The sequence below is a fragment of the Falco peregrinus genome, chromosome 8, assembly GCF_023634155.1.
Source record: "Falco peregrinus isolate bFalPer1 chromosome 8, bFalPer1.pri, whole genome shotgun sequence".
Lineage (NCBI taxonomy): Eukaryota > Metazoa > Chordata > Aves > Falconiformes > Falconidae > Falco > Falco peregrinus.
In genome coordinates, this window is record NC_073728.1 from 45,655,064 (window position 1) to 45,673,093 (window position 18,030).

Below are 18,030 nucleotides of genomic sequence, written 5' to 3' on the forward strand. Positions count from 1 at the left end.
CACAGGTGCAGGACCTTGCACTTGCCCTTGTTGAACTTCATGAGGTTCATGTCGGCCCACTCCTCCAGCCTGTGCAGGTCCCTGGTGTTTCCCACCACAGTATCTGCTCCTGCTGCCCTCCTGTGCACCATGTGGTGAGGGTCTCCCTGTGCTCTTCTTTTCTGTTCCCCACTGCATCTCCAGTCTCCTGCTTCCTCTCTCCCTGCCCCAGCACCACTGTCACCCCACACAGCATCCCAGGCTGTGCCCAGCTCCGAACCAGCAGCAGAAAAAGCAGCTTTGCTGTGTCCAGCCACCCGTGTGATGATGGGCAGTGACAAGCAAGCTGGTGGGACGGGCATGACTGGCAACTGAGCCTTTCCCTAGTGCGAGACACCAGTGAGGGTCTTTCTTGGTTGATTTTCATGCAAGTAGTTTAAGAATATCAGAAACTTCCACCTGGCTGTCGGAGCTGGTTGAAACCACTCAAGAGTTTCCAGAAGCTGGGGGTAATCAAATGAGTGAATGGGAAGTGTGGAGAAAACAGGCTGAAAAAGGGAAAAGGAGACAGTTGTTAGGGCAATGTCACCCGGAGAGCATGCAGCTAGTAGGACGTGGACCTCAGCTGGTGTCACTGTGGTGTAGGGAAGGCCAGGAGCCCTGGGAGTGATCACTGGCACTTCTGGGCTTCCCATCCTTAGCTTCTCATTGACAGGAGCAAGAGTAGCATCAGAAATAACTGCCACCCTGGGGAGTTTAGGAAATAATTGTTATCCTCAGATTTCCATCCCAAATGTACTCAGGGTTTGAAGCCAACATGGTATTCACTTTACCAGGTGATGTTCCATATGTTTTGCAGATGAATCAAAAGAGGTGCAAACAGTCTTTGAGCTAAAATTGCTGCTTCTTCTGACTGGTTTGCATTTGTCTGCCTGTTCAGATGCTTGAGTATTGAGTGACTCCTCCATAGCCCCTGCAGCATGCAGAGCGTGGAGCTGCTCTCAGCTGCCTTCCAGGGACTTGAGGAGGTGTGAGTGGAGCCTGAAAAATCACAGCAGCCTTTGGGAATGCCTTTGAGGTTATCACTTTGCAGGAACAGCCATAATCTAAGTGACACAATGCTCTCCTAAGACTGAGAGCCACTGCACTTTAATGTGGGCTGCAGACCCCGGAGTGAAGGAGTTGTGCTAGTGAAGGGTCTCTGCTCTGAAGGGAGGGGTTTCCACCTGCCAAAGCCTCTGGGGCTGCAGAGCTCACATCATCAGCTGGTGCCAGGTCCTGGGGAGCCTGGGAGAGAAGCTGCATTTCTGGGGAATATTTGAGGTGTTTTTTCATGCCCAGTGATGCAGGCCATGCCAGACCCCAGCCTGTGTGTGTCTTTTGCTCAGCAAACACCTCAGAGGGAACCACAGAAGCCCAGCAAGGGCCAGATGGTAACACCTGTCAGGTTTGGTGTTGCCCTGAGTCGTGAAACATGAAGGATTGAAGACCACTCAGAGGCTCATGGCTTTGAGGTGCTGGTGCATGGCCAGAGAAGAGCAACAGAGCTGGGGAAAGGTCTGTAGCACAAGAATTACACGGAGCAGCTGAGGGAACTGGGGGTGTTTAGCCTGGAGAGGAGAAGGCTCGGGGAGACCTTATCGCTCTCTACACCTACCTGAAAGGAGGCTGTAGCAAGGTGGGTGTCAGTCTCTTTTCCCAAGTAACAAATGATAGGACAAGAGGAAACGGCCTCAAATTGAGCCAGGGGAGGTTTAGGTTGGGTATTGGGAAAAATTTCTTCACAGAAAGGGTGGTCAAGCATTGAAAGAGGCTGCCCAGGGAGGTGGTGGAGTCACCATCCCTGGAGGTATTTAAAAGATGTGTAGGTGTAGCACTTAGGGACATGGTTTAGTGGTGGACTGGGCAGTTAACAGTTGGACTTGGTGATCTTAAAGGTCTTTTCCAATCTAAATGATTCTATGGTTCTGTGACTGTGGTGTCGTATCAAATGCTGCAGAGAAAATGCTGCTTTAGAACATTACAAGGCTGCTCAGAGTCTGGCTTTGCTCTCAGCATGGGCTGCAGCCCCATGGCACAAATCTGGAGTGGATTTGGGGTGCTGGGACAGGCAGGAGCTGTTTTGACACTGGGAGCAGGAGTTGTCCCCAGATAACTGCTCTCCTTTCCCCTCCTGCAGAGCTGAGCCGATCCTGGGACTGGAAGCTGAAGGTTTTGTAGTGATGTGCCCTGGTCCCAACCCACCTCCTTTTCCACAGCTGGGAGACTACAGAGGTGGTCCCCTGTGCTGTGCATGCTGCCATGTGAGCACTCCTGCTTGCAGGGTTCAACCTTTATATTGTCTATTAACAGCCCAAATCTCAGCAGACTCCGCATTTGAGCTTCTTTCTAGATCACATAGCTCTCTTCAGCTGAACGTTTCCTTCCCTTATTGACCATCCTGGGCCAATAATCCCCTTATCTGCATTATTGCAGCCCTTGAAGTCTGAGCCATCCAGATCCTGCCAAGTGGGACAAAAGATGGAGAGTCTTTTAAGAGGGGAGATGTCCTAGCAATGGGACACGTTTCTCATTCTGGACACCCCACCCCCCCCACACCCCACCCCCAATATCAGGAGTTTCAGCATCACAGTGTTATGTATAGAAATGCTATTTTAGGTAATTTAGCAGGTGCTGTGTGTATTAGTTTAATTTTTCTCTCTCCATCTGCTTCCTGTGCAGCTGAGCACATGCCATGGCTTGCTGCAGAAGTGCAGGGATCTGACAAATAGGCCCGATAACCTTTCCAAAGAATTTCTCAAAATATCCTTCCTGGTGGGTTTGAGGCATGGATGGTAGCAGGATGGGCTGGGTGAAGTAATTGCTGGTCTCAGCATCTCCATCTCATTCAGGAGGGCTAGAAGAATATCCGGGAGGGGGGATGCTGCACCTGGTCCCCCTTTTAGAGATAGCGTGCCCTTTTGTGCTACCTTCGCCTGGCAGAGCAGCAGCTCAGCTGCTGTGCTGGCTGGAATTAAGGAATGCTTTGGGAGGCTGCAAATCTTCCCCCTGCTTGCCTGCTAACATTTTCAATCCCATCTTTGCAAAGTCATGATCTTAAAGCTGAGCCTCATCCAGGCCCTCTCCAGCCCCTGTAATTGCATTACAGAAGCGGCAGGGAATGTGCAGAGCCGGGGGAGCATGGGGGAAGGGCCAGCAGCATCCTCTCTTAAGAAGCGGAGAAGGGCAGGGAACTGTGGCAGTTTTCAAGTTGGTTCCATTTTTTTGGAGGCTGGGGGAGGCAGGAGGGTGGTGGGCTGTGGGCCATGGCTGTGGGAAGCTGATGTGGGCAGTAGGACAGAGGGATGCTAACCCTGGGGCTGCATCCCCAGCCGTGGGGCTGTGTCCCCAGCACACCTTGAGCTCAGTGGAGGCTCAGCACCAGCAGGGATGGATTCATTCTCTCTTGTCACTTTGCCAGCCTGGAAACGTGCAGGCTGAGATTTTATTTCTGCTGCTATCTCAGCCTGGAGCTGTGTGTGGGAGGCAGCAGGGGGAGTGGGGAGGGCTCGGAGGAAGCTGGGAGAGAGGAAACAGCAGTGCAGGGGGGTTTAGGCAGGAGGGGCAGCCTGGGGGAACCAAGGGCTGTCTGGGAATGGAGGAATGGGCTTGAAGATACCCCCTGGCCCTGGGAACTGGGTGGGGAGGGGAGGGCAGAGTGCTGCCCCAGGCAGGCTGCTGGGGCTGGTGACTGGATGGTGGGAGCAGCAGCTGGAGCTGGGGAGCAAATGGGAGCAAAAGGGGAGGAGGCTGGGAGGAGAAACAAACCCTAGCCACATCCCCCTCCCCTGAGTGGGGAAGTTTGGGGGCAGCTGGGGACCGGGGGTGGGAGCCGTGCTGGTGGGGGGCCACTGCTATAGGATCCAGAAAGTCTCAAATGGAAGAGGAGGGAGGATGCTGAGGGTATCCCAGGAAAAACCCCAGGCCAAACACTGCCTGCAGCCCTGCCAGGCACCCCAAGAGTGCTGGGCTGTCCTCTCCAGCCCCTGGGGCTCTGACAGCACTGCTCTGGCATGAATAAACTTTTCCAGTTTGTTGTGGCACGGCTATGGCTCATGTTTCCAGCTGCAGAGTGAGGAAAACAATTTTTCAGGAATCCACCAGGCAGTTGTGCAAATAAATGTTTGCAAGGCCTTTGGCTGCCATAGTGACGATCTCCATAGCAACCCTGCAAGGAAATTAATAATTCTGAGCTCAAAGTGCAAGTTAAAAAGGGTTGTGGTGGCCGGGGGTACCGAAAAATAGTTGGTCAGCAAAGCAGCCAGGTCCACCCTGCACTGCTTGGGTGGATGCCTGTGGAAGCCCTCGGGAATGGGGCAGCCTTGCAATGCAGCTTGCTGTGGGGCTGTGCCAAGGCTGTGGGGCAGGCCTTATGTTTCAGCATTCCCTGATTTCCACGTAGCCAGGTTTAATGAAGGCGTTTGCAGATCACGCACTGGCAGTACCTGCCTCTGCTGGCACAGCCTCCATTCAGTGCTCTGTGTCTCTCATGCCCTGAGCCCTCTAAGATGCTGCATCCCTGGGTTTGTCTCAAATGCGGGCTTGCTTCCTTCCCTCCAGTCCTAGCTGTGCTGGAAACGTTCCCGAAAATGAAAGCCAGCTTTTTTCTGAGCTTTGAAGTGTGGAGTGGAATTGAACAGAGAGAGAGAGAGAGAGAGAAGGAAAAAAAAGTATCCTATGGGGGATGGGTTTTAGAAAAAAACCCCTATTGAGTCAACGGCATTTGTATTAAAAACATCAAGTCCTTGGAGTCATTTCCATAGGAACCAGCCCTCCCGTTCTGGGCAGCCTGCCCGCAGAAGCACCCAAGGCTGTGGCAAAGTAGGGAGCAGTGCTGCAAGGGGGGCTCCAAGGTCTGCCTGCCACGGGCAGGGGCTGCAGGGAGGGCAGGCTGCTTTCTGTTGAATTGGTGATTCACAGCTCCATCCTGTAGCCGTGGAACGTGGCCAGATCTGGTCATCAGCTGTGTGCCTTTTTCCAATGTGAGAAGATATTTTTGGGCGTTTTTAAGATTACAGCACTTGTTTTTTTCTGTGCCTGTGAATTCTGGATGATTGCACTGCAAGTAATTGAGGCATTTGAATTTCCTGCTTAATGTGAGATCAATAGTGTATTTTGCAACTTCAAGGCATTTCTAAAATAGCTTTTCTGTGTGGCCTTATGAGGAGCAAGCACACAGCTTTGGGGGTGTTTATGCAGACTTTGGGTAATCTGGGTCAGTAAGTTTGCAGAAAACGACCTAGTGGCTGTCAGGTTGAACACAAGTCACCAGTCCACCCTTGCTGTGATGGAGACTGACTGGGTTTTACGGGTAAGATTGTAGCTAGCAAGTTAAGATAAGAGATGATTACCCTCAATTCAGCACCTACAGGACCGCACCTAGAGCACTGTGTCCAGTGTTGAGCTCCCTGCTGCAAAACAGACATGGCCATATGGGAACCACCAAAATGATCAGAGGTCTGGAGCCTGAGGCAGGGAAGGAGAGGCTGAGAGAGTTTCTTCAGCTTGGGGGCATAAGAGGTGGGAGAAGGGTCTCTTGCTGTCTTCAGAGGTGCACAATGAAAGGATGAGGGGCAACGGGCACATGTTGCAACAAGACCAATTTGAAGTAGATGTTAGGAAATATTTTTCACTCAGGGGTGGTCAAACACTGGAACAGGAGGCCAGAGAGGTGGAGAAATCTCATACTCAAAATGTGGCTGCTCAGGACCTGAGCATCAAGTTGGGTCTGGCTGAAAACTTGGCTCTGCTTTGAGTGGGAGGTGGGACCAGAGCCCTTCCCACCTTCCTCAGGCTGGGTACTTCATGTTCCTCTCCAACTGAATCAGTCTGTGATTTTGTGATCCCACAGGGCATTAAGGGGTTGTAGTGCTTTGGCTGTCCCCTGACACTGGAGTATAGCCATAACGCAGGGGCTAGTGAAGCCCACCACGTGAGATCACTCCCTCTCTAAGACCAGAAGGAAGGAAAGGGGTCCAACATGCTGCCTGTCTCCCCATCCTCTGGGGATGAACCCCACTCTGCTTGCTGGTGGTTCACGGTCACCTTCCCTGGGGGCACACAGCTCTAAAACAAACTCAAAACAACCTGAACAAGATCCACATGTTTCTTGTACAGCCGCTCCTCTCGTGCAGTGCACCAGAGGGGTTGGACTGTGTCATTCAACACCTTCCCAGGCTGCAGGGACTAACCACTGCCCTTCTTCCCTTCCCCTTTCCAACTCAACCCTGCTCAAGTCTGGTGCTCAGTGGTGGCCAGCTCTCCTGTCTGTGCCTGCATGCAGCCATGGGGCCAAGGGCCATTGGGGTGGAGAGTGAGGACCACCTGACTGGGAGCTCTGTGAGGTTCGGGGTCCTGGTGCTACCTCCCAGGTGAATGCCCTGACCACAGCGTTAGCCTTTCCTTACATGCATTCCTGCTGTCCTGGGGCACAGAGGCACGGCTTTGACAGGGGGCAGGAGGAGCTTCTGTCCAGTGCAGCCCATTGCCTGAAGGAGAGAGGTGGGAGGGGAGGAAAGAGTCTTTTGGGAGGTGGAAAATGTTATGCCAGCACTGCCTTATCAAACAGGGAGTTGAACCTAGACTTCTAATTTCAAAACAGAGTTCAGACCACTGGAATATCAAAATAAATAAAAAATTAAAATAATGGATTTGGCACTACCTTGTGCTTTTCTTTTCCCCATCCTTGGATCCCATCACTGTGCTGGTGAAGCCCCCAGAGGCAGAATCAGCGGCCGGGAGGCACCAGGGTGTTCCTGGGCAGCTTTCCTGCAGCCCTGAAAAACCTGGGAACCTGAGCTGCCAGCTGGGGTGCGCCAGCTGGTCCGGCAGGAGCTGCTGGGGTTAACTGGTGGCTGAATGGGTTGTGATTTGCAGTGGAGTTTATGTTCCTAAGTCCTTTATCTGATCTAGCCCAGGGCTCTATTCCCAGCCCTACTTGTGACATTAACAGGTCACCGAAGCCCCAGGGCTGTCCCCACCGTGTCCTCATGGCCTGGACTTGCCTGCATGCTGTTTGTTGGCACAGCACCGAGTGCAGGGCAGCAGTACCCACATCCAAGGAGGCTCAGCACAATCATCATGCAAACACTGAAAGCGATTTGCAGGGCAGGCAAGCCTCGCTTCTGGCCTTGAAACTGCCACCACACATGTGCGGAGGCGTGATATAAATAGTTTTTGGGATGCCGTGGGTTGCAGCAGACAGCAGGTATTTTAGAAGCAGTGCTGTTGGCAGTGTCATGCCAGGGCAGCCTCTGCTACATTAGTGATTGCTTGCATCCTCCACAGACAAACCAGTGTGAGGGCAGTGCCCTGTGCCTGGCTGGGGATGGGTCAGGCAGGGGAAGGGATGGATGGCTGTGTCATCTTGGCACAGGTCCTGCATGTCTTTGCACAAGTTGCTTAAGACCAGATTTTCCACAGAGTACCTGGGAGTGTCCATACATGAATCCTTACACGCCAATCTTGTGTTTCAAAGGGAGTTTGCCCATATAGACCCTTCACTGGTCCCATACCAAGCTGTGTGACTGAGCAGGGCCTGATCAGAGCTCACAGGCACTCTTACGCATCCTGTGCATCTGCAGTTTCGCTTCTTGTGTGCAGGACATTTGCGCAGGGAGGATGGTTGAAGCTGTTGTGCATTCAGGGCTTCCTTCTTTGCAGAGCTTTGATGCAGCTGGGACAGTAGCTGCCCATGCAACAAGGTTAGTGTGGCAGACAAAACCTTCAAAGACGTGCCTGTGGGTCCATCCCATTTCCGAAATGGCCGTATTGAGCCTGTCCTGTGTGTGACGGCTGCAGCGGGTGCAGCCAGCAGGGGCACTTGGGCGGCGGGGTGCTCGGCATGGTGGTGAAGGGCCCATCTGCTGCCCAGCACGCAGCACTGAATTGGTACCGGCACTGCCTGCGCTGGCATTTGCAACCTGCGGGGAGCCAAGCATTCGAGCACAGAGCTGCCGGCAGGAGACCCCAGAGCTTGTGGAGATCTTGGCTGCTTGAGCATGTCTGAGCAGGGCTCTGTGGTCTAAGCAGGGCTTTGGGGTCTGGCAGCTCCTGGGTGTAAGGGCTGGGACCACAGCGGTAGAGGAGGAGGAGGCCACTTCAGTGCCTTGCAGCCTGGTGGTTTGAACACTTGCCTGGGAAACGGGCTCAGCTCTATCCAAGGGGAAGGACTTTCAACCCCACCGCCCACCTCACTTCTGGAGAGCTCCCAGCTGCAAGAGCAGGGCAGCCTTTGTCCCAGGCAAGCCAGCGCACAACCAAGGGGGCAGATCCTGGCATCCCAGCAGGTGAGCAGAGCACTTGGCTGGGGAAGGAGAGACACCCAGTTGTCTGAGTGAGTGGTCACTTAGAGTCAGAGCAGAGGAGGACCCAGGAAGCTGGTGAGATGTTTAGGTCTGTGCTGGAAGTGGGGAGGCTCTGGTGGGGCTCTGGGAGCACAGTGCTGGCCCCTCCGGAGGGGAAGTGCCACCACCAGTGAGCAGTGGCCAAGCACAGCTGGCACCTGGCAAACATGAAAGCAGGGCTTTGTTAGACTGCACACAGACTGCTGATTGTAACCTCGGTCATGAAACCTCCTTGACTGAAGTGTGATAGCATCCCCAGAGGTTTCCCAGGCAGATCTCTGGGGCTCAGCCGCCCCCCCCCCCCCCGCCCGCGCCCCCCAACCAGTGCCAGGGAACCAAGGCAGGTGCCCACCTCCCTTCTCTCCTCCCTCTGTTGCTCCAGCCTCCCCAAGACTGTTTGCTGCCAGCTCTGCAGAGCTGGCAGCTGCTCTTGCACTCCCGTCAGAGCAAGTTTTGTAGTATTAGGCAGCTGGCTCCATGCTAATCCCAAAGCCCACCATGCCATGGGGTTTTCTCACCCTCCATCTTACATATGAAGATGCAGAACAGAGTTGTAGCCTCAGATAGGTTGAAACGTGCATCCAGTCACATGGCCTGCAGAAGGAACAGACAACCTGGTCATACCAAGGTGTATGCGCCTCTGGGGCTTTAGGACCAGCATTTTTTGTGGTATTACATTATACTGGTGGGAAGGCATTGCATTATATTGGTGGAATTTTGAGGTGATGAGGTGCTGGCCGTCTCTGAAGTCAGCAAGAGTTAGGTAGGTGTTGCTGGAAGTACCACTGAGCTCCCAAGTGCTTTTGGTATTAGTGGTTATTCTTCAATAGATCCCTGGTGAGGGATGGAGACCTCTGAAAGTGTCTTGGCTCTTGACTGCTATTTAATAGAAGGATTTAAAGCCTTCAAACTCCTCTTCGCCAGCGGGTGAGCCCACAGCCTTGGCTTCTCCTGTGCTTTGACAAGCCCACTCCTCCTGAGCAAGCTGCAGTAACTTGCTGTTTCTTTTCTTTTCCCATAGCTCCCAGAATGGAGAGGAAGGCGGAGCCTGGCCAAACAACCAGTTTGACACGGAGATGCTCCAAGCCATGATCCTGGCTTCAGCAAACGGTTGGTCTTCATTGCATGTGGGAAAACCATGGCACTTGCTCTCACATGGACATCTCAGATGCATGCTGTTAGATAAGATGCTGGTGGGATTGATGTGTCTGGGTTAACTGAGGTGGCTTCAGAAGTCCTTCTTCAATAGACGCTGGTGGAAAAGCACTGCTGTCTGTATTACCGTGTAGAGGAGAGAGATCAGCAAGGGTTCAGGCAGAGGAGATACCAGATAGCCATCAGTATCGGGCATGCTGTAGGCAGGGGCACCTCTTCCACCCACACTATATTATCTATGTACTGGAAAGAACATTATCCAGCTTGTGATGCAGTTATGTTATATGAAAGAGCCAGTTTTGAGTTGATGTTTTATAAAGTACTTTGTTCCAGAAGGTCACAGTAAATGAAATGTCTGCTGTATTGCGAGTTGCTGTAAGGGGAAGAGTTAGGAAGTGTAGAAGATTTGCCTGTGGCTAGAGCCTGGGCCAGGAATACGGTAAATGCCCGACTCTGTATCCCCAACAACCCTTGTGTCCAGAGGTGCAGGCACGTGCCCCCTGCTCACACCGTATTCCTCTGCCAGGCCGTGGGCTCACCGAGCCTCATCCCACAGGCTGCTGCTGGCTCTTTGCAGCTGTAGTCACGGGAGTTTGGGTTGAGGTTATTTTGGATTAGTTTGTTCTGGTTTATGGCTGTGCCATGTGGAAGCAGTGGGCAGGGAGGGGTGTTCCCATGCACCCACAGTCTCCATGGCTTTATATAAAAGTACAATTATCACTCTGAGCAGCACTACAGCTGGAGAGGCTGGTTTTTCATATAGCCTTTATTTATAAATACCTCCCAAGTCTTTTCTTCCTTGTGTTAAAAATAGAAGCAACAAGCACAGCTATAAAACCTTGTGCAAAATGCTTAGGATGTTTCCTTTGAGCTGTTGAGAGAGAAGGAATCTGAAGGGGGGAGGGGTGGCTCTGATGTTGCTTTCTTGGAAAGCTGCTGCAGCTGAACTTCGCTGCTCTGCGGACACGGGGCAGCCTGGAGACACAGCTTCCATGGCCAGGGAAGGGGACGAAGGTCTTAGGCAAGCAAGTTGTTTACACTCAAGGGAAAGAAACAATGTGAAAATGTGTCTCTGCTCTGAAAAACGGCCATGGAAAAACAGCCTCCGGGGCTGCATGTGGTTATCATCACCCAGGGCCTCCAGATCCTGTTTCCTCGCTCACAACTAAAGCTGTTTTTCTGACTGCTGCTCCAGCGGTCCCCAGCTCCGAGAGCTGAGTGAGTCACTTCCAGGATCCACGTAGTCCCGGGCCCTGTTGCAGCAGACCTCCCCCCGATCCACAAGTCCCAAAGTGTTCTAAACTCTTCCACGGCTTCAGTCCACCCAGGGAGTTAATTTCAATCAGATCCCTCCCCTAGATAAGGGCTTCCCCGGGGGCAGCCCGAGGGAGAGCGTAGCCTTCAGTACTCCATCCTTTTCTTACCCATGCTCGTCATTGATGGGATGGATGGAGAGCACAAGCTTTTTCCACCAGCGCTGTGTTTTCATGCCTCCTCTGGTCTCTATACCCCTTTTCTGCTCTTGCTTATTAAGCTAATAGTGGTGATTGGAGCAGGCTTTGATTAGGGGCAGTGCTAATTGCCCACTCACTAAGCTTTTTGCTGCCTATCCTTGGGTAATTGTTCCTGGCTATTTAAATGATCATTATCTCTTACTATCACCTGCTGAGCTCTGTTTGAACTCCGGGCTGGCAGGTGGGACAGTGACAGGTGATGCCACTGTGTGCTCTTTGCTCACCCACTCCTCTGAATGCAAGCTGCCCCTGCACAGAGCTGTAGATGCTGAGTTGCACTGCACCACGTCAAGCCCACGCACCAAACAGAGACCACCCACCAGGCAGAAACTCCTCTGCTGCTGCTCTGCTCGATGAGCTGGGGATCCCCCAGAAGGGGCTGGCAATGCCCTGCATGCATCCTTACCCTGTGCCAGGGGTTACCCTTCACTTCAGCAAGAGGCACAGCTGGCCCTGACACAACAATCCTGCGCAGTCCAATTGCTCTGAGGATTAAATCACTTGCTTAATGGTTAAATCAGCCTCCCAAGCCATTGTGCCTGGGGAGCTGGTTCCCCCACAGGGCTGCGACCCTGCTGTAGGGCTTCTGTCTCCCTTCCCAGGCTCCCTTCCTATGGCTCTTCCTCCATTGCAGCTAGGAACAACATGGAAAGCTGGTGTTATGAGCCATCTGAAGGGACAGAGTCAGCTGCTAAGATGGACGAAGGGACACAGATGCTTCAGGACACCAGACACTAAAGGGCAGACAGACATCCTATCCTTAAAATACTCTGGCTTCCAGCAGGAATTTATAGGGGTGCCATGAGATGGTGGGAGAGCAGACGGAAAGGCAGTCCAGGGAGGTCTTTCTCCCCAGCTCTGCTGCGTGCAGGCAGGGGCAGATGTGCTATATTGGGTTGTCCTGAAAGACCCACCAACAGCTGCAGCATCATGTGCTCCAGGGCTTCCTCAGACCAGCCTCTCCTCCCCTCTGCCCAGAAGGGCAATGGAGCTGCTATCTGGTTATTTTTGCCAAAACTCAAATTCTTGTTTTCCTCCTCAGGATGGTTTGGAATAATGGCTGGCTGCTGGTAAAGGCTTAGTGTGACCTTTCCAGCAACAAGAGCTGAAATGCCCTGCTTGGCAAGAGCAGCTCAGTGCCCATTTATAAACCTCTATTGTCCCTGTTCTCTCTTCTTTTCAGCCTTAATGTCAATGTTACCTAGAAACAGCCCTTTACTCTTACCCGGGACCAACTGGCAGGCTGGGAACTTCGCGGGCGGCTTTTTCTCCCCCATGAAATCTGTACTGTGACTGCAAACTAGTTCATGGGGACCAGTTGTCCTGGATGGTGCTGGCAGCCTACAGCCCCCTCACTGCTCAGAGCCTTGGTGCATCTGGGCTGGTCCGGGGGGAAGCAGGACAGTAGCACCCAGGGGAGAGAAGAAGGTTCCCAAGCCGACCAGGACCCCAAATGGGCTATCTTCAGCTGTGAGAGCCCAGGGGAAAAAAATTCTCTCCTGCTTCCAGAGGCTGTAGTCCCCCTGTGAGCCAGTCCCTCGCTGCAGCCTGGCCTGACAGCACATCTCCAGCCATCCTGCCCACATTTGTTACACCCTGATGGTGTAGGGTTCAGTTGGTTGTTAATGAAAAAAGCTGCTGATCAGGCAAGCAAGGATTAGTGATAAATACCACTCACTGTATATGCACATCTCCTCCAGCCCTCCTCCAGCCCAAGGTTCCCAAAGCCTTGCCAGGTCTGGGACCCATTTAATGGGGACTGTAGAAAAAATCTGCCGGTGAATGCTTCCACAGCAGAAAGCAAAATGGCATTTCCCCACACTGGTTTGCTGTGTTTGTACACCATCCTGCATGTCCCCCAGCTTTGGTGTACAATATCATGCCTGTTTTTGGACTCACTGTGTTTTCCTTTGCCTGCTCCAGCAGAGCAGCTGTAACTTTTCAAACTGCAGTTGCTTCATACTTCTGACCTCTGCGAGGGGATGTGTACACAGCAGTCCTCCAGGGGGCTGGTGGGATGTGGCCCAGCTTTTTGTCCAGCTTTCTGGCTGGCTTAGCCACCTCCATCTGTTTAGGGAGAAGCAAAGGTAACACAGAGGCATTCACAGATCTGGTCTGGAGAGAGGAGAAACACAAGGGGACCAGCCCACAATCTCTACTCGTTGTTTTTCTGTCTGTCTGCTTGTAAAAGCTGGGAGTAGCTGCCCTGGATGCTGCCCTGGGCCCTCCAGGTGCCCTTGATGGGTCTCTCCAGCCTCCTAGGAGAGCACGTCCACAGCCACGTGCATGAAGCAGTTAAAAGGCTGAGACGGGACCCACAGTATCCAAGGCAGAGGCAGGGGTTTAGCAAATCATTTCTGAGCAGGGCTGTGGAAGGATCCCACTGGAGCAGGTTGTGTAGCAGCTCATGGCAACAGCATCGCTCGTGCTATGCCATCCCCCCATGCTCATTTCTCCCCCTGTCTCCATGCGTCCCCCTTTCCTCCATCTGGTCTTTACAATCCAGCAGTTCCACGACATCCCGGGGGGGCCCTGCGCCCTTCCCCGCCCCTGCGCTTGCTGTCTCCATGCTGGGGCTTTGCAGAGTGACAGGAATGAATTTGCCTTCCCCGCCCCCAGTTCCCAGATCTGAACCATCAGATGTGCTTCAGCAACGATTTGCTTTGTGCTTGGCTTCCTAGAGCCATTTTGCGGTACTGCACAGGAGGAATTTTCTTTCTCATCTCATGTGCTCAGCTCCCTGAATAAACCTGGCTGGAGAAATACTGTAGGCAGGGTTTTAAATGCAGCGGAAGAAAAATATTGGATTTCCCTTAATGCATTTTTAATGGTTATGGCTGTACAAAATATTTATAATGGGCTGCTTTCGCGGGGGGTGGTGGTGGGGGCGGGGGGGGGAGGTTCTGTGGAGACAGAAGCTGGGAGGGGGGCAGAGCAGACAGTATCAGGCAGGCAGGGAGGGACAGGCAGCCCCATTGCTGCCAAGGGCAGAGGAGAGGTTGCCCTACCCCGGCCAGCCTCCAGCCCCAGTCCCAAACCTTTAGCAAGAATTTGACATGAAGACAAGGGATTTTGGTGCTGGCTGTGCCCTGCTCCCCAGCATATAGGTTGCAGCTGTCCTGTGGAGAATTAGCATTTAAGGGTAATGAGGGGTGGGGGTGAAGGTTGGTGGCACCGAGGTCTGTGTTTGACACCCAGTGAGAGCCTTTTGGGGCTGCTGGGGCTTGGGGGGGGGCTCTGGCCAGCATTAACAACCTGCCCTTCTCTTTGCCCCCCCCCTCTGGCATCCCCCACAGAAGCTGCTGACGGCAACTCGACCCTGGGTGGCGGGACGGGCACCATGGGGCTGAGCGCCCGCTATGGTCCCCAGTTCACCCTGCAGCACGTCCCCGATTACCGGCAGAATGTCTACATCCCCGGCAGCACTGCCACTCTCACCAACGCTGCTGGCAAGCGTGATGCCAAAAGCGCTGCCTCCTCAGGAGGCAACAAGAAGAAATCTGGGAAGAAGGAGAAGAAGTAGAGAAGAAGAAGGAGACCTTAGAGCTACAGGGCAGCCGGCTCCAGCACTCCCTCAAACCACAGCCCAGGCCGGAGGACGAATGTGAACTTTTTTTGTGATTCAAGAAGTAGGAAACGCTGCGAATGTATCTCATCATCATCAGAGCTAGGAGCAGCGTCTTGCTGCTGTTAGATCTCATGATGAAAACCAATCCAGAAGCTAAACCGAATGCAAACAAGTGCCCTGTGAATACTTGCTAATATTTTATACAACCCCTCGGGAATTAGAATATGCAAGGGTGGAAGGCCTTCTGCCACGTCTGTGGATCCAGTTTGCTCCCAGATAGTCTGAGAAAGGCACAAGGATTGTGCACGGCTTTGCCCAGTGTAAATAATTTTAACGTGGACCTTTTAATTTATAGACCTTCAATCATTTATTGGAAAGGAAAAGGAAGTTCCTAGGTTAGAGCCCATGCTCCAGATCTTTGCTCTTAAACTTTCCATTAGTAAAATTCACCCCCAGTTAATGTTAGCGATGGATTTGTTGCTGAGAAGTTGTAGGGAGTGCTTCAGTTCCTGCTTACCTGTTACCTGAAAAAAAAAAAAAAAGTGTTATGTTGCATGAGTCAAAGGGAATATGGCAAAGCTGCATCCTAATTTTTTTTTTCTTTCAAATGTGTAACTACCGATGGCCTGATATATGAGACAAAAAAAACCATCTGATGTCTGAGAGGTAAGGAATTCAATGAGGAGCATGCCAAGGTGTGCGACAGCTGCCCCAGTGGTTCTAGGGGTCTCCGAAGAGCAGACACATCTCATCCCTTCTTTGCAGTAAATATTTATATGTACAGTCAATGTTCTTCTGGAATTAAAGCTAAGAGAATCTTGCTCCCCTGCTGCCAGGCAACCATCTAGCCAAGTCCCCGCCAAGGGGACCAGGGGACAATACTTCACGTTTCTGCACACTGTGTCTGCATGCACGTCTTTCACCTCACACCTGCACTAGCGCAGTTAGGACCCAGAGCAGTCCTCGCATGCCCATGCAGCGTGGTGTGAATGCGCTGGCAGCTGCCCAAGCCTCTGTGCTGGGGCTGCCTTGGGTGGGGGGTGGGGTGGGTGGGGATTAGTCAAGCAGGATGGGGAAACTCATTACTTCTTATTTGGGGTGTAGACCCCCAAATAAAGGGGTTATTTGGGGTGTAGACTCCAAATAAGGGGGTTATTTGGGGTCTTACCCAAAGAGGTGAGATCCACGGAGCTGCCCATGTGTGGCTTTGGTGCAGAATTGGTGATTGAGTAAGTGATGTTTGGTTTGATTGTGTCTGGGGACCAGACCTGGAGAAGGGATTCAAGAGCTGGGGTGTGTGTGGGTGGGTGCGCGGGGTGATGCTGCAAAGCCTGGGAGCTGGGGAACAAGGAGGGGGTGTCACATGGGACCACACTGGGCCAGCCTGGAAGAGGTGATGCTCCTGCTGGCTTTGGGCTCTCCGCGCGGATGGAATTGAAGGATGAGGAATAGTTTTTCCACACACCCACCACCCTTGCACCAGGCTGGCTTCCCAACCAAAACAGGTCTGAGCCCCATCGAGGAGTCGGAGTTGGAGCTGTGTGTAGCCAGAACGAGGAGAGGGGCTGTGGGGTGGCCAGGAAGGGGCCATGCAGGATTTCCCAGGGGATGTGTGTTGTTTTTTCCTTTTTTAATCACTAACACATAACTCACCCGAGCAGATCCAGCCCTCTCAGCTAGGCCCCAGCATGGCAGCAGTCACCCCATCACTGCCCCCTCCCCAAACCCTGGGCAGCAGGAGCATCTGCCGTGTTTCATCTGGATCCAGCCACCTCTGGCGCTGGCTGCACTGGGAGCGGTTCCCACCCTGTCCCCCGCAGCTGCCACCTGCCCCCCTCTAGAAATGCTGTAGCTGAATCATAGTCTTTATATTTCTTTTTAATCTGCAATCTGAGGTAGCGTAGTGAGTGTCGTGTACTTAGTGGCGTGTTATTTTTAATCTTGGTAACTAACTTGTGGACACCAGTATTTTCAATTTTCTCTGTATCTTCTTTCCATGTGGTCTGTGCTCCAAGTGTACGTGAAATGAAACACGTTTGCCCTTTCAATGTGTCTAATATTGAATTATACTTATATATTATATATATGCTTATATCCTTCTTATACCCATATAGACCAATGTCGATGTGTTACACGCAAGTTTTATACTCTAATATTTATATTGCTTTTTTTCTTTGGGAAAAAATAATAAAATGGTTTCTTCTGAATAAATGGTATTTATTCCAATGGGAAGAGGAAGGCACGGATGGGGCCTGCCCATCCTGGTGCTGCTGCTGTGCTGAGGCTGGTGGCAGGGGGGTGGTTCAGCCCCAGCCTAGCTGCAGCAGTGGGGATGCTCTTGGGGTACCCCCATCCTTGGGTCCCCCAGGCCTTTGGGCAGAGGGTGCAGTGGCTGTGGGTGGCACCAGTGGGCTCCCAGCTGCATTTCTGGGGAAGGGCAGGGCAGACCCTTGTACACCCCACCGAGGGGACTGTGGTGGCCACGGCTACATCCCCTTCCCCAGTCCTGGGGGACTGAATTGCCCTTCCCCATCACCGGCAGGGATCCAGTCACCCTTCCCCATTACCAGCCGCGATCCACTCTCCCTTCTCCAACCCTGAGGTGATTCGCCTTTTGTGGTGCCTGGGCTCCCTTTTCGGTGCTGGGGGAGGAGCAGATAGGGAGATGTGTCAGATACTGTGCCCGGGGACCCCAGCCAGGACAAGCCCCGACCCCTCCCTGCGGCGGGGGACCAGGACAGGCTGGGGAGAAACATCCCGTGGCTCGGAGTGTCGCAACTGCAGAGGGAAAATGAGCTGCTGCTGCTGCCCAGATGTGAGGGGGGGGGGGGGGTGGAGGAAGTGGGGGCAGGGCAGCCCTGGGAGACAGACAGACAGACACACAGCCCGGGGGGGACGAGGTGATGTGCTGAGAAAGCCCTTCCCGCAGCCCATGGCACCACGCTCCCCACCAGCCCCTTGCCGTGACAGCCCCCTGGGATTTTTCCTCCCGATACAGCCGGCTCCTCTCCCAGTCTCGCACTCCCGAGTGGGAGCGAGAGGTGTTTCACCATCCTGTCCCTTCCTGCTCCATAAATCCACTTCCTGACACTTTGATTTATTCTATTACTTTTTTTAACAGCTTAAGCCCAGCGTGCAAAGATGGAATAAAAATTGCCTTTTGCTGGCTGAAACCTTGTGACTGCGGGGGGGTGACGGGGTGACTGCGGGGGGGGGGGGGGGGGGGGGAGTGGGGGAGGATGCCTGCCCTTTGCCGGCCCTGCGGGGGGCTCGGGGGCTGCCAAGAGCTCATCCATCGTGATAAGGAGCAGGGCCAGCCCTCAGCCAGTGTCGGGGCTGCAGGAGACCAGGCAAAAGAGGATGTGGTGGGGTTTCGCCCTTTGCGCAGCCTGTGTGACCTGGCGGTGGCCTCGGCAATGCAATGGCATGA

At 53.1% G+C, this 18,030-nt stretch overlaps 1 protein-coding gene across 9 annotated transcripts in view; it reads left to right on the forward strand.

The window, feature by feature from the left end:
• Positions 1–16,811, forward strand: part of LOC101917328 (protocadherin gamma-C5-like) — a 55,157-nt gene extending 38,346 nt beyond the window's left edge. For 8 of the 9 annotated variants that reach the window (XM_055812745.1, XM_055812748.1, XM_055812750.1 and 5 more), the window contains exons 3-4: positions 9,385–9,473; positions 14,329–16,811. In XM_055812745.1, the coding sequence (XP_055668720.1) occupies positions 9,385–9,473; positions 14,329–14,555 (316 nt within the window). In that variant the 3' untranslated portion in view covers positions 14,556–16,811. The remainder of the gene's footprint in view (positions 1–9,384; positions 9,474–14,328) is intronic. The other variant, XM_027779673.2, reaches the window with a different exon arrangement.
• Positions 16,812–18,030: the final 1,219 nt, after the last annotated feature.